The 21,836-nt window shown below is 40.8% G+C and overlaps 1 protein-coding gene across 1 annotated transcript in view; it reads left to right on the forward strand.

The window, feature by feature from the left end:
- The window catches only part of lama5 (laminin, alpha 5), a 322,932-nt gene that overhangs the window by 97,434 nt on the left and 203,662 nt on the right, over window positions 1-21,836 (forward strand). The window contains exons 4-6 of the mRNA XM_073061956.1: window positions 14,223-14,341; window positions 17,700-17,870; window positions 20,260-20,357. Of these exons, the coding sequence (XP_072918057.1) occupies window positions 14,223-14,341; window positions 17,700-17,870; window positions 20,260-20,357 (388 nt within the window). The remainder of the gene's footprint in view (window positions 1-14,222; window positions 14,342-17,699; window positions 17,871-20,259; window positions 20,358-21,836) is intronic.

Consider the following 21,836-nt stretch of genomic DNA (forward strand, 5'->3'; position numbering starts at 1 on the left):
TGACAAATTAATTAAAATGGAATTGGACACTGGTTCTGCTGTTTCAGTCATTCCTCAAAATGTGTTTGAATGGCATAGAGCCTGCAGATAGTCAGCTAGGAGCATACACAGGATGACTCCTGTGAGAATGACATTTGTAACAGTGAAGCACAGCAACCAACGAGCCACATTGATCTGCTGTGTAGTAAAAGCATGATGCCAAGTATTGTGGACACATGATTGGCTGAGACAGCTAAACTTGATTGGAGATCCATCCACCATTTGCATGCTGCATGCCCTGCAATGAAACCGACTGAAAGCAAGTTAAGAAAGGCACTGGATGACGCCACTACTGTCTCCATGTTGATCACCATAAAACATTGCCCCAAAGAGCACAAACAGGTGTTGGTGCTAACCTCTGTGCCTCTGGTTAGAAAGTATATTGAGCCAAAGAAGGACCACGCTGCTCAGAGGAATCGTGAAAGTGACGAAAGCAGTGGTTTGACTACAGCATATATTGTAGGCAACATGTCTGAGAAAGCTTACGATATGTTAATCATTCTTGCAAAGTATGGATTGGCTTTAAGTTCGAAGAGAGTTCAAGGAGCTTCAGGAAAGTTGCAAGCGTTCAGCTTTTATGGGTAAAAAGAACAAGAATCTGCTTTGTGTACATTACGGTTATTGCATAAACTTCAAGTGGGAGACAAAGAGCTGCTTGTAAAAGTAGACACAAAGATGGAAGGCCAAAAAGAAAAGAGTCAACGGAGATACAAAAACAGAGGATTCATCTGATGATGTCGTGGATGCGGAAAACCAGGAGGACAGATCAGATCGTAAAGGGAGCAACTGAAGGGTTAATAAGAGAATACTCCAGTGAACGAAATGGACCTTCCCAAGATCAAGATGCACAAACTAGAAGAAGGAAGGAAGGAGAATAAAGGTATCCAGAGCTGTTGGAGCTACTTGCTCCATTCTCAGTCAACTCCTCCAGCCACCACAGAGGAGACCCCACAACTTGAGATTGTTTTCACAGTCACACGTCTCAACTGCCAAGTAGAGTGACCTGCCCCCTTGTTAGCAGAGGCATTATCCGACAAGAGTAAGAAAGCCTTTACGGTGATTAAATCTTCAGGCCAGAATAGGACAAGTTAATATTTACTACGCTGTGAATGTCTAGTTGTATTATGTAGTATACTGTGAATTTGTTGAAATGGATTCTCTGTTGAGTTATAGTTTGTAGCTGAGCAGGGAGGGGTTTTGTCTGTTAAATATTTGAGTAATCTTGTGTGTGTGTGTGTATGTGTATATATATATATATAAAATTGGTTATTAAGCATTCTTGTTCATTTAAATAATTCATTATGGGTTATATGTATAAATACCTAAATTGCATATGTTGTCATGCTGCTGCATGATACATGCACGCCTCACTTAAAGTAAACATGGACTTAGACCCGCATTTCAGATTTCCGTGTCTTCCTTTGAATTAGTTAAAAGTTTTGAAGTTACAAGACATAACAGTCTCAACCTGAAACATCAACTGTTTATTCCTTTCCATAGATGCTGCCTGGCTTGCTGAGTTCCTCCAGCATTTTCTGTGTGCTGTTTATTTCTTGTGTTTTAGTTTGGTCTTTGTGGCAATACTGTTATCTTTACCTTGAAATGACCAGGAGCATGTCTGGGCCTCCACTAATGAAAACCGCTAAAATGTAAACCCTTGTCCATACTTGGAATTGATGAGGCGATATGATACCAGCCAAGGAATAAACAAACACAAGACAAAGAAACAACAGCAGTTAATTAAGAATGTATACATACTGTATTTTTTCCTGGCATTCATCAACTCTCTTTAAATCCGAAATAAATGGACAAAATGCAGTACTTGGCAAAAAGTTCTCTGATAAATTTTGAGTTTGCCTCATATTTCAATAGTTCAATTTAATATCAGAGAATGTATATAGTATACAACCGGAAATTCTTACTCTTCACAGAACTCCTCAAAACAGAAGAAAAACCCCAAATGAATGAATGACAGAAAAATGTTAGAATGCCAAACCCCTATCTATCCCCCCCCCCATCTGCCAGGCACTCAGGATAGGACGGATGGTAAAAAGTTGAAGAGAGTGTGCAGCAGACTATAAGAAAGGGTAGGCAAATGATAGCAAAAAATTGCAGCCAGCAGAGTGAGTACCAGTGCATTAGGGATGCAGAATCAAAAAGGGTAGCAAATATAGTACTCAAAGAGTTATATCTCAATGCACAAAGGTGGATGACCTTGTTGCACAATTGCAGATTGGCAGGTATGATGTTGTGGCCATCACTGAATCGTGGCTGAAGGATGGTTGTAATTGGGAGCTGAATGTCCAAGGTTACACAGGAATAGGAAGGTAAGCAGAGGGGATGGCGTGTCTCTGCTGATGAAGAATGGCATCAAATCAGCATAAAGATGTGACATAGGATTGGAAGACGGTGAGTCCTTGTGGGTTGAGTTAACAAATTGAAATGGTAAAAGGACCCTGATGGCAGCAGCTGGGATGTGGACCACAGATTACAATGGGAAATGCAAAAGGTGTGTCAAAAGGGCGATGTTATGAAAGTGATGGGAGATTTTAACATGCAAGTCAATAAGGAAAATTAGGTCGGTAATAAGATCTCGAGAGTGAGTTTATTTAATGTCTACAAGATGGCTTTTTAGAGCAGATTATCATTGAGCCTACCAGGGGATCAGCTTTACTGGATTGGGTGTTATGTAATGAGCTGGAGGTGATTAGGAAGCTTAAGGTAAAAGAACTCTTTGGAGGCAGTGATTACAATATGACTGAATTCAACTTGAAATTTGATAGGGAGAAAGTAAATTCTGACGTAGCAGTATTTCAGTGGTGTAAAGGAAATTACAGTGGTATGAGAGAGGAGTTGTCCAAAGTAAATTGGAAGGAACTGCTGGCAGAGATGTCAGCAGGGCAGCAATGGTGTGTGTTTCTGGGAAAAATGAGGAAGGTGCAGGACATATGTATTCAAAAGATGAAGAATTGCTCAAATGGTAAAATAGTACAACAATGGCTGGCAAGGGAAGTCAATGCTAATGCAAAAGGGGGCATAGAACAAAGCAAAAATTAGTGGAGAGATAGAGGATTGGGAAGATTTTAAAAACCTGCAGAAAACAACTAAAGGAGTCATTAGGAGGGAAAAGATGAACTATGGAAGCAAGCTAGCAAACAATAGCAAAGTGGATAGTAAAAGCTTTTTCAAGTTTGTAAAAAAAAAAGAGATGAGAGTAGACATAGGATTGCTGGGGAATGAGGGCAGAGAAATAACAGAGGACAAGGAGATGGCAGATGAACTGAATGAGTATTTCGCATCAGTTTTCACTGTGGAAGACACTAGCAGTGTGCCAGATGTTGAAGGGTGTGAGGGAAGAGAAGTGAGTGCAGTTACTATTACAAGGGAGAAGGTGCTGAAAAAGCTGAAAGACCTAAGGGTACTCAAGTCACCCAGACCAGATGAGCTACACCCCAGGGTTCTGAAAGAGATGGCGGTAAAGATTGTGGAAGGATTAGAAACGATCTTTCAAAAATCATTGGACTCTGGCATGGTGCCAGAGAACTGGGAAATTGCAAATGTCACTCCACTCTTTAAGAAACAGGAAGCAGCAGAAAGGAAATTATAGACCAGTTAGCCTGACCTCAGTGGTTGGGAGGATATTGGAGTCAACTGTTAAGGATGAGGTTATGGAATACTTGATGACACAGGACAAGGTAGGAAACGTCTGCATGTTTTCCCTAAGGGAAAATCTTGACTAACCTTTTGGAATTCTTTGAGGAGATTACAAGTAGGATAGATAAAGTGGATGTTGCATATTTGGACTTTCAGAACCCCTTTGACAAGGTGCCACACATGAGGCTGCTTACCAAGTTAAGAGCCCATGGTATTACAGAATAGTTAATAGCATGCTTAGACCATTGGCTGATTGGTAGGAGGCAGCGAGTGGGAATAAAAGGATCCTTTTCTGGTTGGCTACCACTGAATAGTGGTGTTCAGTAGGGTTTGGTGTTGGGACCACTTCTTTTTATGCTGTATGTCAATGGTTTAGATGATGGAATAGATGGCTTTGTTGCCAAGTTTGCAGATGATATGAAGATTGGTGGAGGGGCAGGTGGTGTTGAGGAAACAGATAGCTGCAGAAGGACTTAGATTGATTTGGAGAATGGGCAAGAAAGTGACAAAGTAGAAACATAGAAAACCTACAGCACAATACAGGCCCTTCGGTCCACAAAGTTGTGCCGAACATGTCCCTACCTTAGAAATTATTAGGCTTACCCATAGCCCTCTATTTTTCTAAGCTCCATGTACCTATCCAGGAGTCCCTGAAAAGACCCTATCATATCCGCCTCCACCACCATTGCCGGCAGCCCATTCCACGCACTCACCACTCTCTTGAGTAAAAATCTTACCCTGACATCTTCTCTGTACCTACTCCCTGGCACCTTAAACCTGTCACCTTTTGTGGCAACCATCTCAGCCCTGGGAAAAAGCCTCTGACTATCCACACAATCAATGCCTCTCATCTTATACACCTCTATCAGGTCACCTCTCATCCTCTGTCGCTCCAAGGAGAAAAGACTGTTCACTCAACCTATTCTCATAAGGCATGCTCCCCAAACCAGGCAACATCCTTGTAAATCTCCTCTGCACCCTTTCTATGGTTTCCACATCCTTTCTGTAGTGAGGCGACCAGAACTGAGCACAGTACTCCAAGTGGGGTCTGACCAAAGTCCTATATAGCTAATGAAATACAATGTTGGAAAATGCATGGTCATGCACTTTGGTAGAAGAAATAAATGAGTAGACTATTTTCTAAATAAGAAAATCCAAAAAATCCGAGTTACAAACAGATTTGGGAGTCCTTGTGCAGAACAACCTAAGCCTTAACTTGCAGATAGAGTCAGTGGTGAGGAAGGCAAATGCCATGTTAGGATTCATTTCAAGAGGTCTAGAGTACAAGAGCAGGTATGTGATGCTGAGGCTTTATAAGGCACTGGTGAGGCCTCACCTTTAGTATTGTGAACAGTTTTGGGCTCCTCATCTAAGAAAAGATGTGCTGGCATTGGAGAGGTTTCAGAGGAGGTTCACAAGGATGATTTCAGGCTCTGTGCTCTTTGGAATTTAGAAAGATGAATGGGAAATCTCATTGAAACCTTTCAAATGTTGAAAAGCCTAGATATGGTAGATGCGGAAAGGATATTTCCCATGGTGGGGGAGCCTAGGACAAGAGGGTGATCCATTTAAAATGAGGAGAAATTTCTTTTGCCTGAAGGTGGTGTATTTGTGTAATTTTTACCACAGGCAGATGTGGAGGGCAGGTTGCTGGGTGTATTTAAGGCAGTGATTAGTAGGTTTTTGGTTGGCCATGGCATCAAAGGTTACATGGAGAAGGCCAAGGAATGGGGTTGAGGAGGGGGAGAAATAATCGGCCTTGACTAAATGGTGGAGCAGACTCGATGGGCCAAATTACCTAATTCTGCTTCTGTGTCTTATGGTCTTATGATAGAACCACGAGGATATTAAAACATGGAAAGCGTTAGTTCACGAGCTCGTTGATAGTCACTCGATGACAGTCTCTCACCCCTTCTCTTCACCTGCCCATCACCTCCTTCCCCTTTCCCTTTCTTCCATGGTCTGCTATCATTTCCTATCAGATTTTCTTCAGCTCTTTACCTTTTCCACCTGTCACCTCCCTGCCTCTTACTCAATCCCCTGTCCTCTACCCACACACCATGCCTTACCTGGTCTCACCTATTACCTGCCAGCTTGTAGTCCTTCCTCTCCCCCACCACCTTAATCTGGCTTCTGTTCCCTTCCATTCCAGTCTTGAAGAGTGTCTCGGCCCAAAATATCAACTGTTATTCCCCTCCGTAGCTGCTTCCTGACCTGCTGAGCTCCCCCAGCACTTTGTGTGTGTGTGTGTGTGTGTGTGTGTCACTCATGATATCCAACATCTGCACAGTCTCCTGTGTTTATGTGCAGGAAATATTATTGTGTTTGCACAACATAACAAGCCAAAATGATTTTCTTTGGGCTTGACGTTCTATAAATCTCCCTTTACATGTGAAGCCTAAATATTTAAAATGATTGGTGATTAGTCTGGGTTTTCTTCTTCCCGGCAACGCAGGTGGTCTTTGAAAATTAGAGTATGTTCTTGATACAGTAGAGTTTAACAGTACTGGATGTATGCAAAATAAATCTGTGCCCGTTTTGAACTACAGGATACCTTTTTACAACCTATACAAAAGTCATGAACTGTAAGATCTGCTACTTGAAGCAAAATCTGTGATGCCATAGATGGTTGGTACGTCTTTCAGAAGGAAACATGAATAATTTAATAATACCTAAAGCATCAAGCCCAACTGCAGGAGGAGGAGGTTTGGGCGTAGGGGTAGCAACCCATCCCGTTTTTAAAAAAAAACAGTTGCAGAAACGGCAACAGAAACTCAAGAGACCTTATCCCTGGAAGAGAAAGATTCGCCCAGAAGATGTATGAAGTCATACGGTGAAATCAGAAGCTATGGGTCCAGTCAGCCTTCGGCCCGGGACAGGATTCTGGCCAGCTGCTGTCAGCGGCCTATACCCCAGGCAGGGTGATGGGCTTCAGACGAAGAAAGTACAAAACAGTATAATTTCACATATTTGTGTACATGAACAGAATGCTTTCTCAGGCAGGGAGATGTATCCAGTTCATTTATCAAAAAAATTGTGACATAAAATCAAATTCAGCCTTTCAGAATGGACCTGCTTTCTTTCTGCGATTTGAACCAAAATGGCCATTTCCTTTCACAGATGCTGCCTGACCCATAGAGTTTCTCCAGCATCTTGCTTTTTGTTTCAGATCTTAGCATCTGTAGTCTCTTGTATATACCTGAACTGACAAACTCCAAGTATATAATATTAAAAAATTAGAAAGCAGTCTGACCTTTCATTCAGTGAGAGAGGAAAACCTCTGCCTATGTTCAATGAACTAGTGATCAAACCATAATCACCTCTTTCAGAGAAATAATGTTATTAAATACATCTTCACAATGGAGTTATCAGTCAAATAAACATTGAAAGGGTAAGGTCACCGAAACCAAATCTTTAAAAATTCCTTGCCAAAGGAAAAGCCAATGCCACAAGTTTGACAAGGATCATAAAGATACCTCTTTATTTCAAAAATTAAAGTTTTCAGAACACTGTTAAATTCTGAAGCAAACAGATGTGACATTTTTTCACCTAATTTCTGAAAAGTAGTAGCTGAAATGATTCAGTAGAATTTTAGTTTAAATCAAAGTCACCACACAATATTTTTACTGTACTGTAAGATGCATAACTCCCCTATGTCAAATATGCAGTGAATTATCTTTTGTGATTCTAAAAGCTGAATGTTTTGATTCTTTTTTAAACCAAGTTCAGTGGCCACTGAGCATATGTTCGCGATTCTCTGATGCTGTAGCCCATCCACCTCGATGTGTTATGCATTCAGAGATGTTCCTCTGCATTACAACACGCACTGTTGTAATGCGTGGTTTTTGGAAGTACTGTCTCTTACCTGGCAGCTTGAAGCAGTCTGACCATTCTCCTTTGATCTCTCATCAACAAGGCATTTTTGCCCACAGAACTGCCAATCACTGAATGCTCTTTTGTTCCCCTCCCCCCCCCCCCCCCCATTCTCTGTAAACCCTAGAAACGTGTGTGATAATCGCAGGAGATCAGCAGTTCCTGAGATACTCAAACCACTTTGTCTGGCAGTGGCTGTCATTCCACGATCAAAGTCAGTCAGTTCTCATTTCTTCCCCATTCTAACGTTTGGTCTGAACAACAACTGAATGTTTTGACCACTTCTTGAGTTGCTGCCACATGATCAGCTGATCAGATATTTGCATTAATGAGCAGCTGCATACGTGAATCTAATAAAGTGGCTATTGAGTGTAGAGTTATACATTTTAAATTCCCCTACTGAAGAGATCTTTATGTGGTTATGATGGTATGGATCTACACCATCCAATCGATTGATAAAATGTCCTTTCTATTCTAGCCTGTTGCAATTTTAGCATGGTTGCTGATGCAGGAATGGACCAGTTCTCATATATTGGTAAAATAAGTTGGTATTCTAATACATCCTAAGAGCGCTAACATTTTTTTGTAATGAATTAACTGGGTCACTTGAGGTGCAGACCACCATTTAGAAGGTTCGAGTAGTTTTCCCAGAAAGAAATGTTCTTGAGTGGCACCAGGATGAGCAGCAATGAATGTGTTGGCTCCTTATGCCTGGAACTATCCACTAAGCTATCTATCATCTGCAACCTTTGAGAATAGTTGCCTTTTGGGCACACTAGGCAGAATTACAAAAGTTTGCCGTACAGAAGAAGCCTCACCATCTAGGACACGTTCTCAACATTTGAGGAACAATCTTCCATTCTGCCATCAGATTTCTGAACAGCCCATAAAGCTAAATCATTCCTTTTTTTCTCAATATTTATTTATAGTAATTTTATGTCTTTGCATATATTGTGTGTGTGTGTGTGTATAAGTACAACAGTTAAATAAGTAGCACAAAAATAGAAATAAAAAGTAGTGAGGTAGTGTTCATGGGATCAATATTCATTCAGAAATCATATAGCCGAGGGGAAGAAATTGTTCCTGAGTAGTTGAGTGTGTGCCTGCAGGCTCCTGTACCTTGTTCCTGATGATAGTAATGAGAACGGGCATGTCCTGGGTGATGGGGGTCCTTAATAATGAACGCTCCCTGTTCCAGCTGCTACCATCCAGGAAACGGTACTGCAGCATAAAAGCCAGGACCAACAGGCTCACAGTGCCATCAGACTGCTTAATTCATGCTGACACAACTGTGTTTCTATGTTATATTAACTGATCATATTTAACCATCTTGTTACTGTCCTGTTGTACATACTATTTATTATAAATTACTATAAATTGCACATTTAGACATTTTTTACTTCTCATGTATATGAAGGACATGAGTAATAAAGTTAATTCAATTCAATTGAAGCATTGTTCCTTGAAGATGTGCTGGATACTATGGAGGCTCGTGCTCATGATGGAGCTGATTTAAGTTTACAACTCTCTGCAGTTTATTTCGATCCTGCGCAGTAGCTCCCCCCACCCCCAAACAGATGGTGATGCAGCCAGTTAGAATGCTCTCCACAAAACTTGACAAGATATTTTATTACACCCTCTCAGAAATCCCATTATGATAGTGACCTCCCTGTTTGCTGGAGAAATTGTGGAAATCAAAATGCAAATCATTATCATATTTTTTGGGACTGCCCTGTTATCAGAAACTATTGGAGGGGGATACACAATGCCCTACAAGACATCTTTAAATGTGAAATACCCTTGGAGAGTAAGACCATATATTTTGGATATATACCTCAAGAATGGTTGAAGAGAGATAAATATTTAATGAATATACTGTTGGTGGCTGGTAAAAAGACTCTTACTAGGAAATGGTTATCACAGGAGAGCCCAATTTTAAATACATGGATGGAAATTACAATGGACATTTACAAAATGGAGAAGATAACAGCATCTGTTAATCATAAGCTGGAACAATTTGATTCATACTGGGAAAAATGGTTTAATTACATAATGCCTCATAGGCCTGATTTTATTCTCACAGATCAATGAATCTTTTGTAAAAAAAAAAATCACTCCCTACTTGTACATAGTTCTTTCCTTTTGCTTGTTTTTTTCTTTCCACTCTTTTCTATAAGTGTATACCCCAGATAAATACTTTGTGGAGATTTGTGATATATATGATTATACGATATATATGTACAATGTCTGAAATATATCTTATGGAAATGTTTGTTTGATGAACTTCAATTAAAAAATAAATTACAAAAAAAAGAATGCTCTCCACATTAAATCTGTAGAAATTTTCAAGTGTTTTTGGAGACATACAAAATTTTCTCAAACTAATGAAATATAGCTGCTGTTGTGCCTTTTTTATAGCTGCATCAATATGTTGGGTCCTGGTTAGATTCTCAGAGATATTGACACTCAGGAACTTGAAATTGCTCACTGTCTCCACTTCTGTGAGGACTGGAGCGTGTTCCCTTGTCTTACCCTTTCTTAAGTCCACAGTCATGTTTCAGATGAAACCTATTTTTTTTACTGGATAGTGGGTCACTTATTGATGAGTTTTGTTTAGGCTACTATATCTGTTGAATCTGTTTGACATCCCTTAAGAATGCAAGCTTTCAGTTAGTATTTTTAATATTATAAGTAATAATTTTTGCAAAGGCACAATGTAATCAAAATATTTCTGAGATCTTATTGTAAAGTTAATTTTAAACTGATGTCCTTTGAAGATAGAGTAATGCTTTACAGTGCCAGCAATCAGATCGGGCTTCAATTCCTGCTGCTGTGTGTAAAGTTTATACATTCTTCCCATGACCGTGTGGATTTCCTTCAGGCGCTCTGGTTTCGTCCCCCTTTCCAAAAGATGTACGAGTTAGGGTTAGTAAATTGTGGGCATGTTATGTTGGTGCTGGAAGCCTGGCGACACTTGCGGACTGCCCTCAGCACACCCTTGGACCGTTTTGGTGCAAGCAACACATGCATCTGTATGTTTTGATGTAAATGTGACAAATAAAGCTAATCTTTAATTTTTAAACCTTTTGGCGAACGCTCAAGATTAGTATATCATAGTTCTGTAGCAAATTTCACAAGTTATTAAATGCTTCTTAGGAACTTTGTTCCTTATGAGTCCGGTCACAGCATCACAGCAGTGATACAGATTCATTACTGTTTCGGTTAAAGCCATCAACAATCGATGACTCAGTGGCATTGTGTTTAGTGTAATGCCTTATAGTACCAACGACCCGGGTTCAAGTCCCACCGCAGCCTGTGAGGAGCTTGTAAGTTTTCCCCGTGTCCGTGTAGGTTTCCTGCAGGTGCACAGACATATCCTCCCACATTCCAGAAACATATGGGTTAGTAGGCTAATTGGTCACATAGGCGGTGGGTGGTGTGAACTCATTGGATCAGATGGGCCTGTTACTGTGCTGTAACTTTAAATGAGCTGGAGTACATTACAGAGGTTAATTCAGATGTAGGAGTTGATAAAACTATACACTGGCATTGGATTCACACCGGATATCGGTAATCAGCACCTCCCTAATGGTTGGCGTTCTGTCTTCATTGTTCAGCTGTTTCAGCCTCTTGGCTCCATGTGCATCCGTAGGGGTGGGGAGGTGACCTGCCTTCATTACTTAGCCAATCCTGCTCTGAGATCAGCGTTCAGCAGCTGGAAGTTCTTGCCACAGTGGGCTGAGGATTTTGTACGACGGGAATGGAGTTGCTGTCTGACGTGGTGGTGTACCTGAAACACCGAAACCATCTTTCTCTCGGCCCAGTAGCACATGGGGGCAGAAGCAGCTCCAGACGCTGCAACCTAGAGTGAAAACACAAACTGCTGGAGGAACTCAGCAAGTCGAGCATCATCTGTGGGGGCTGGGGGAGGAATTGTCAGCGCTTCAGGTCAAGGCTTTGCCATGGAACTGAGAGTGGAGAGGGAAGAAAGCATGTACATAGAGGAGGGGGGGATCGGTGGGGAGGCAGGGACTAGTAGGTGATAGTTGCAGTGAGGAGAGATGCTTGGTGATGGCAGATGGAGCAGGTGAGGCAGGGAAGGGTGAAGGTGGAGACAGCTACTGTGAACACAGTGCTGGAAACTGATAAGTAAAGGGAAGAGATAGGGCAGATAGAACTAGATGGTTTCAAAGGTACATTTAATGTCACAAATGTATACAATATACATCCTGAAATTCTTTTTCTTTGCAAACATTCACAAAAACAGGGGAGTGCCTCAAGAATGAATGACAGTTAAATGATAGAACCCTAAAGCCCCCCCAACTCCCCCCATGCACAAGCAGCAGCAAAGCAATGACCCTCCCTCCCCCACCAGCAAAAATCCAGCACCCTGAAGGTGCGCTAGTCTTCCAGGCCGTATCCTTGGAATATCAAAGAGCGGCCAGTTGTGAAGCCCTGAGAGCGGGTCCCATTCCCGCAAAGAACCAAAGTCAGAGTGTAACTCCAGGTCAGGGTCTTCAAAAGAACCTCGAAAAGGAAAAAAGAAATATCAAAGATAGAGATAGAGCTGTTCCCGAAGATGCGTGCAAAGGAGTCGCCATTGAGTGCCATCTTGACTTTGCTTCGCCCCTCCATGATTGGATGGGGATTCAGTGGGTAAAGTGTGTGGGCAGTAGTTGGGTGGAAACATGAGGGTGGGGGGGAGGGGGGAAGGAGGATGAGAGTGGATGATAGAGGTAGAAGTTGGTAGGGTTTAGGAATGAGAACAAAAATAGAAAGATCTGAAATAGATCAGAAGGGGAGAGTGAGGGAGAGAAGGAGGGGGCTACAGGAGTTAAAAGTAGCCATTGGGTTATAAATCACCCAGATGGAAGATGTAGCTTTATTTTTCCAGTTTGATCAGGCTTCATCCTAGCAGGGAGAAGGCCGAGGACGGACCAGTCCACATAGGAAAAGGAAGGGGAGTCAAAAAGGCATGCAACCGATAGCAATTGGGTTTTAGCTGATGCCTTGTTTGTTTTTACTGTTATGGGTCAATGCATTGAACAGCAGTCAGTAGGTGATTGTTTGAAACAGCAGGAAATCGTGGCAGGTGAGGATTGTACTTCAATTCTAGAATCTTGACCTGCCTGATATATCGAGCACCTAAGAGGAAATATAACTTACTTACCATCCGTTACACCCTGGCATCTAGGGCAGCAATGAAGGTCCTCCATCTCTGTCTGTCCTTGTCCACCTTCTCTATTGTGCCCCAGCTGTGGTCAGGCTCCTCATTTCTGCTCCTGTGGTACACTGCCAAGTTGTCTTTGGTTTCCCACATCTCCTCTGCCCTTCAGGAGTCCAATGAAATGCTGTCTTGATGATGGAGTTGGCCTCTCTTCTCATCACGTGCTCAGTCCATCTCCAACGTTTCCTCATGATGATTGTGGCCACGTTCTCTTGATGACACTGAAGGAGTTGGAGGTCCTTCTTGGCTGGAGGATTCAGAGGACCTTCCGGAGTCTCAGGGTGTGGAATGATTCTCTGTCACATGCCAACATTCTGACCCGTACAAGCATGCAGACAGTACACAGCTCTGGTACAGCTTCACCTTGGTGCGGACCCTGTACTTGATCCCCATATGTTGCTTCATTGATCTGAAGACGTCTCTGGCTTTGCTGAGTCTGCACTGGGTGGTGTCATTGGTTCCAATATCCTGTCAAATGATACTGCCCAGGCAGGAAGAGGAAATCTAAGCAATGTGGGAAATGGGGCCTTAAGTTCACTTTTGCTGCCTGGGGATGGTGTGTGAATTTGGCAATGTCTTACTCAAGATAATGTTCCACTCTATTCACTTAAAATGTTTCTGCACTGGTAATGCATGTATTTTATTTCCCTTGTTTCTCTGTCAAAACTGAAGGAGTTCTGCATTCATAGTCCTGTCCTTCATTGAACAAAATATCAAACCAGGATTGGTCTGTTTTCTAAGGTGGATTCTAAAATATTCCCCACCCCCTCATGTTATTTTGATAAATAGTGAGGGAGTTATTCCCAGTGTCCAAACCAATATTTATCCCTGTGTTAAACTTACTGAATTGGATTAGTATGGCTTTGCTGTGCACAAATTAGCTGCCCCAATTCTTGCACTATAGTAGTGAGTGCTCTTCAGAAATACTTCACTGGCTGTTAAATTCTTTGGGGTATAATGAAAGGGATATGAAAGGTTCTATGTAAATGGATTTTTTTCCCCATTATATCTCTCATTTCCAACTCTCCAAGGTACATGCCTTTTGTTACCATGATTGGAAACGTGTATTTTTTTATATTTTAGAGATACAGCATGGTAACAGGTCCTTACATCCCAACGAACCTGTGCTGCCCAGTTGCGCTCATATGAACAATTAGCCTACCAACCCATACAAACTTGGGATATGGGAGAAATCTGGAGGAAATCCACACGGTCACGGAGAAAATACGAATAACTTTTAGACTGTGGTGGGAATTGAAGCAGGGTCACTGATACTGTAAAGCGTTACCCAAATGGCTGTGCTACCTGACCAATCCATCTGTGTTGGGAATTGGAAGAACAACAATTTAACTTATTTCCTTCAAATATAAATTGAAGCAAATGGCTGTTCTATTAAAGCCACGTTGATCTGCTTCTCCTCTCTCTCTAGCTTCCAAAAGAGATTGCATTGAGAAATTTGGACCAAAGACCGTGGAACGCATCGTAGATGATGATGATGCTATCTGCACCACTGAATATTCACGTATAGTGCCTCTGGAAAATGGAGAGGTGAGTGGACAGGATTAACAGCAAGGTTCTGGATTTTATGTTTTAAAGCTCTGAAGTCTAGAAGTGTTTTGTGTAATGAAATCACATTTGTAAATAGCATACGTACAGATTCTGGTTCAGTGATGTCACTCTCTCTCTTTTAATCTTTTTATTAGTATTAAAAATATTATGAACAAAATACAATTAAAATATTAATAATGGATTACAAACATATAGACTCCCATTACACATGAAGGAATACATAAACAATGAATACAGTATAAGTAAGCTTTCCCAAACATAAACCATATAGTATATATATGAACAAGGTAAGTCTAGATATTCCATAATATATAATATAAAAAAAAGAGAAAAAAAATATAAATCTATATATGAAAGTTAACTAATCTACTAATCTAATATCTAAGAAAAAAAAACAAAAAAGGAAGAAAAAACTAAAAAAAACTAAAAAAAAAAGAGAAGAAAAAAAAAGGGCTGTTCATAGTATCTCACAAGCATACATAAACATCAATGTCGTCAACTCCGATCCTCTCAACATACATACGATTAAAGCTGAAAAAACCAATAAGCTTGGCACAGGGCCATATTACATCATATGAAAATATTGAATAAATGGTCTCCATATCTTTTCAAATTTAATAGAATTATCAAATACAGCACTTCTAATTTTTTCTAAATTTAGACATAACATAGTTTGAGAAAGCCAATGAAATACCGTGGGAGGATTAATTTCCTTCCAATTCAACAAAATAGATCTTCTAGCCATCAAAGTGAGAAAAGCAATCATTCGACAGGCGGAAGGAGATAAGTGAAGTGAGCCCATCATCGGTAAACCAAAAATTGCGGTAATAAGATGGGGTTGTAAATCAATGTTCAGTACCGCCGAAATAATATCAAAAATATCTTTCCAATATTTTTCCAAAATCGGACATGACCAAAACATATGAGTTAAAGACGCGATTTCTGATTGACATCTATCACAAATAGGGTTTATATGAGAATAAAAATGAGCTAATTTATCCTTGGACATATGGGCCCTATGCACAACCTTAAATTGTATTAATGAATGTTTGGCACATATAGATGATGTATTAACTAATTGAAGAATTCTATCCCAATTCTCAATAGGAATAATAAGATTAAGCTCTCTTTCCCAATCATTTTTGGTCTTATCAAAGGGCACTGAACGTATCTTCATAATTATATTATAAAGTTTTGATATAAGCCCTTTTTGAAAAGGGTTTAATTCAAACAAACTCTCCAAAATATCTGAAGACACAAAATTTGGGAATGAAGGAAGTACCGTACTTAAAAAATGCCTAACCTGTAAGTATCTAAAAAAATGAAATCTAGGCAAATTATATTTATTTGCTAATTGCTCAAAAGACATAAAACAGTTGTCCAAAAATAAGTCAGAAAATCTTAATAATCCCTTAGTTTTCCAAGCCAAAAAAGCTTGATCTATAATTGAGGGGTGGAAGTGATGTCACAGATTAGCAATTTACACTGGCCACTGATACAAGGCTATATCCAATTTAGATGTTTGAATATTCTCTGCCTAATCATTGTCAGATATTTTACTTAAGACTGTCCAAGTCGTACATTGTTTCATTGTCAGTGTGTAACAATTTTCTGCAAGATGATATTTTCTCAGTAGCCCAAAGATCCACGCATTGCAGGACATGCAATAGTTTGAGACGCCACAGGGTTCAAGGATAATTACAATCCAGCTGCTGTAAAACATTTGAATGACCTCTTACAAAGATCAAAGTATGTAGATGTCACCATATGCAGGGTTCAAAGCACATTTATTATCAAAGTATGTATGTAATATACAACCCTGAGATTCATCTTCCTACAGACAGCCACGAAGCAAAGAAACACCATGGGACTCTTTCAAAGAAAACAGCAAATACCCAACACCCAAAAAACAGAAGAAATCGCACAAACGGCAAATAATTAGCAAAAACCACACAGAATACTAAATATCAAACTGCAGAGCCTTAAATCAGTCTAGGAATGTTCCGTTTTGTTCAGTTCAGTTCAATTTAACACTGTGCCATTCGTTGACTGTAGGCCACAGAGTCAGTCTCCCCCGCTCATAATCGCACAATAGAGATATCCAGGAACACATACAACATGAACTGCAGACTCTAATCCACAAACTGCATTGATTTAACCTTGCCCAAGGCCCAAGGCTTCGGCACCGTCCTCTGAGAATTCCTGAGGTTTATTTTCTTGCAGGCATTCACAGTGGAACAAAGAAATACAATAGAGTTAATGAAAGAAAGACTGACAAACAACCAATGTGTGAAAGAAGACAATCTGTGCGAATAGAAAAAACAAACAGGTATATAGATAAATAATGCTGAGAACATGAGTTGCAGAGCCCTTGAAGATGTTGTGGAATAGTTTGTGGAATCAATTCAGTGTTGAGCTGAGTGACGTTATCCACACTGATTCAGGAGCCTAATGGTTGAAGGGTGGTAAGTTCCTGAACCTGGTGATATGGGACCGACGGCTCCTGTACCTTATTCCTGATAGCAGCAGTGAAAAGAGAACATGGCCTGGATAGTGGGGAGCTTTGATGATGGACGCTTCTTTCTTATGGCAGTGCTCCTATTGATGTGCTCAGTGGTGGGAAGGGTTTTGCCTGTGACGGACTGGGCTCTATCCACTGCTCTTTGCAGGCTTTTCTTGGGCATTGGTGTTTCCATATCAGGCACTTACAATGAACCTAATCTTCTTCATTGTGGCCCTTGCCCTTCATTTGTCATCTGCTCTGCACTTTCTCTGCAACTGTAACCTTACATATTATGTCTGTGTTCCTGGGTAAGGAATGATCTGTCTAGCTGGCACGCAGACAAAAACTTTTCACTCCGTCTTAGTACACGGGCCAATAAGAATCGATTAACAAAAACAAATGCAAGTTGTTTCCATCTGACAGTTAATAGGCAAAAGGCAAACGTTTTATAAAGAGAAAGATTGGCTTTAGTTGTCACATGTACATCGAAACATGCAGTGAAATACATTGTTTGTATCAACGACTGGCACAGTCCGAGGATTGTGCTGGAGGCAGCCCCTATGTGTCACCCTGATTCTGGTGCCAATATAGCATGCCCATAACCCACTCACCCTAACTGTACTGTACAGTTACATTCCATATTCAGAATGTGGGAGGAAACCAACATGGTCAAGGGGGGATGTACAAGCTCCTTACAGACAGCGGTGGGAATTGAGCCCCGATCTTCCAACTAGCCATGTAAAGTGTTGCACTAACTGTGCCTCCCCAGAGGTATAAATGGTAACATTGAACTTTTTCACAGAGCTGAACTAACTCCTCTGCTTCCAACCGTAGATTGTAGTTTCCTTGGTAAATGGACGGCCTGGAGCCATGAATTTCTCCTATTCTCCTGTCCTTCGTGACTTCACCAAAGCCACCAACATCCGACTGCGGTTCCTCCGAACGAACACTCTACTGGGGCACTTGATGGGGAAGGCACTGAGGGACCCCACAGTCACGCGGCGGGTAAGTGCTGACTGTATGTCTGTCTGTGGATGCTGTCGTTGTGAAGGGCGAGTACTCAGTAAGGCTCACCTCAGTGTCACCCTCTCTGACCATTAAGACAGACTTTACAAATGCAGAGAATGCTCAGCATCTGCGGAAAGAGAAGCAGAATTAATGTTTCAGGTCAAACGCCTTTCAGCTGGACCGGGAATGTGAGAATACAGGTTGGCCTTAAAAAGCACTGGAAACTAAATCTGTGCTGAGTTATAAACAAGAGAAAATCTGCAGATGCTGGAAATCCAAAGCAACACACACAAAATGCTGGTGGAACTCAGCAGGCCAGGCAGCATCTATGGAAAAGAGTAAACAGTTGACGTTTTGGGCAAAGGGTCTCGGCCCAAAACATCAACTGTTTACTCTTCTCTAGATGCTGCCTGGCCTGCTGAGCTCCTGCAGCTTTTTGTGTGTGTTGCTGTGCTGAGTTAGCTGATCTCGACTGGAGTACCAGTAATGCCGTTGGTAACTACGGGGTCTGCGGCTCGGGAAGTGAAAAGCTGCTTGCTCCTTGTGTGGCAGCAGTTTGCATTTGATGCTTGTATAAAGAGTGCGTGATGACAAGGCCTGTCTCTGAGGAGGTAACCAGAGACAGATGGTCTGCCGGTGTTCAGCGTTACAGCTTACCATTTCATAAAGGGCAAGTGTAAAGGAGAACAAAATACTTGTTACTTGGACAAATCAAAAACAGATTTACTTTCACTGATTTATATGATTTTCCTAAGCAATAAGGCTGATCAACACCTCCACCCACTAACCCACCCCATCACCACTACTTTATTATTTCTGGTCAGTCACCTTATATATAGATGCTCCTGTGCCTAGCATCACTTTATGGACTTGTATATAAGTTATCTTATGTATTTATATTTATTGTGTTTTTATGATTGTGTTCTTTATCGTATTTTGACTTTTTGTGCTGGATCAGATCCAGAATAACAAGTATTTTGTTGTCCTTTACACTTTTGTACTGAAAATAACATGAAACATTCTTGACTCTAGAATCTTGATGCAAAATTTGTTGTTTTGTGGCAACAATGCAGTGCAAAGATGTAAAAGTTACTCAAAACTACAAAATAAATATAAATTACAAAACACAGGAGGACAATGATTGAAAGTAGGTATTGTGCTAGTAAATGTAGAGAATTGAATTGAATTGATTTTATTTCTTACATCCTTCACATACATGAGGAGTAAAAATCTTTACGTTAACGTCTCCATCTAACTGTGCCATGTGCAATCATAGTAATTTATAATAATTTATAATAAATAGAACAGTCAGTGTAATATAGAATACAATCAAATCAGTGTGAGTTCATCAGTCTGATGGCCTGGTGGAAGAAACTGTCCCGGAGCCTGTTGGTCCTGGCTTTTATGCTGCGGTCCGTTTCCCAGAAGGTAGCAGCTGGAATAGATTGTGGTTGGGATGACTTGGGTCCCCAATGATCCTACGGGCCCTTTTTACACACCTGTCCTTGTAAATGTCCTGAATTATGGGAAGTTCACAACTACAGATGCACTGGGCTGTCCGCACAACTCTCTGCAGAATCCTGCGATTAAGGGAGGTACAATTCTCATACCAGGCAGTGATGCAGCCAGTCAGGATGCTCTCAATTGTGTCCCTGTAAAAAGTTCTTAGGATTTGGGGGCCCACACCAAACTTCCTCAGCAGTCTGAGGTGAAAGAGGCGCTGTAGTGCCTTTTTCACCACACAGCTGGTGTGTGCAGACCACGTGAGGTCCTCAATGATGTGGATGCCAAGAAACTTGAAGCTGTTTACCCTCACAGCTCCAGATCCATTGATGTCAATAGGGGTTAACCCAACTCTATTCCTCCTGTAATCCACAACCAGCTCCTTTGTTTTTGCGACATTGAGGGGGAGGTTGTTTTCTTGACACCACTGTGTCAGAGAGATGACTTCTTCTCTGTAGGTCATTTCATTATTGTTTGAGATAAGGCCAATCAATGTAGTGTCATTGGCAAATTTACTTAGCAGATTAGAGCTGTGGGTGGCAACACAGTTATGGGTGTACGGGGATTAAAGGATGGGACTCAGTACCCTGAGGGGCTCCTGTGTTGAGAGTCAGAGGGTTGGAGGTGAGGGAGCCCACTCTTACAGCCTGCTGGTGATCTGACAGGAAGACCAGGATCCAACTGATTTAACCAAAGTTTCCACATATAATGAAGTCTGGGCCATGTAATTGAGTACGTGCACAAGGAATTTTTCTATAAATTAATTAGTTTGTGTATAAATTCAGATGCATTTGGGTATTTGGCATAAAGTATCTTTGCATTTAATGTAAACCACCATGATAAACTGTGCAGTATGTGAATGGAAAAAAATATTTTCTTTCAGTATTACTACAGCATCAAGGACATCAGTATAGGAGGGCGTTGTGTCTGTAATGGCCACGCTGATGTTTGTGACGCAAGGGACCCATCAAATCCATACCGGTGAGTTTTGCTTTTGTATACTCTGTTTGACCAATAATTGATAACTTGATATAGATGTTATAGTCCCAAATAATGGAACACTTTTATTGGTGGATACTGAGTATTTAATATTAAAATAATTTGTTTTACTTTATTCTGGCATTGAATATACTAACTTGGTTAGCTGTCTGCTCTATACTGAACTACAGGCACCTGATAGCAGAGGACGCTGTTAAGGTACATTAACTTTTGTGCGTAAAGCCCTCAGATATCCAAATGGCAATGTGTCAGTATGGCAGTGATGGTTTCAAGCAGTGAGAAGCACCACAGTGAGGTACAAATGTACTTTCCGGCAGAGGAAATTGGTTAATCAGTGAAGCTGCTTTCTCTGGTAGTTAAGAAGAAATGATTACAACTTAGTGTTGGCACAAGTCAGGGTCAACAAAGATACTCGGGAATTTTGCCAGCATCAGCTCATGAGTGGGATCGAGATCTACATATGAGCCGATAATTGCAAAGTTCCAGACCACAACACACAAAGTTCACCACACAACCTATCAGCAACGTGATTTCTTCCCCACATCACAACTGAATTTTCAAAATGACGACTAATCAGCTGATTGATTAGTATATAAAGGCCAAGCGTTCAGAGAACACACCAAAATCAGCAACACACTGATGATCTCTCCTCATATGGTGATGAAATGCTTACAAGTAATTTGCCAAGGTCAGAGAACAACTCAGTCCAATCATATCCTGAAGGATCTCTGACTTCCACTGGCTTTTAAAAAGTTATCATGTAAGGCAGAAAATTTTAAAATTCAGTTGTTAGAACAACTGGGGGAAATGCCAAACACGTCATAAGCATTTCCATTTGGTTTTGCTTCCTTGAGAAATGGAATATTTGTTGCACTCACTAAAAGCAAATGGCACTTCTATTCCAATAACTACTTCCAGCTTTCAAAATTCAGAATCATAGTTAATGCGCTTAAGGACTGATTCAAGTGTAGAATCAACTAAACGTGATAAATCTACTTCATCAGTCTCCTGAACCAGTGCGGATAACTTTACTTATCTCAACTCTGAACTGATTCCACAACCTATGGACTCACTTTCAAGGACTCTACAATTTATGTTCTCCATATTATTCCTTATTTAATTATCTATCTATCTTTAAATTACTTTTTGCAGAGTTTACCTTTTGCACATTGACTGCCCATTTTTGTTTGTGTATAATTCATCGATTCTATTCAGTTATTTTGTGAATGCCTGCAAGAAAATGAATCTCAGGGTAGTAGTATATGGTGACATACATACTTTGGTAATAAATTTACTTTGAATTTTGAGGAATTATGAAGTCTCTGGAATATATCTGGAGCTGGGTGAATTGATTTGAAATCTTGTAGTTCGTCATGCACACTTGGCTCTGTATCAGAAACTCTGGCTTGCTCAAGGACAGTTCACACAGAAGCTATGAGTGTTATGAACTTCCTTGTGAAT

This window comes from Hemitrygon akajei, chromosome 11, assembly GCF_048418815.1.
Source record: "Hemitrygon akajei chromosome 11, sHemAka1.3, whole genome shotgun sequence".
NCBI lineage: Eukaryota > Metazoa > Chordata > Chondrichthyes > Myliobatiformes > Dasyatidae > Hemitrygon > Hemitrygon akajei.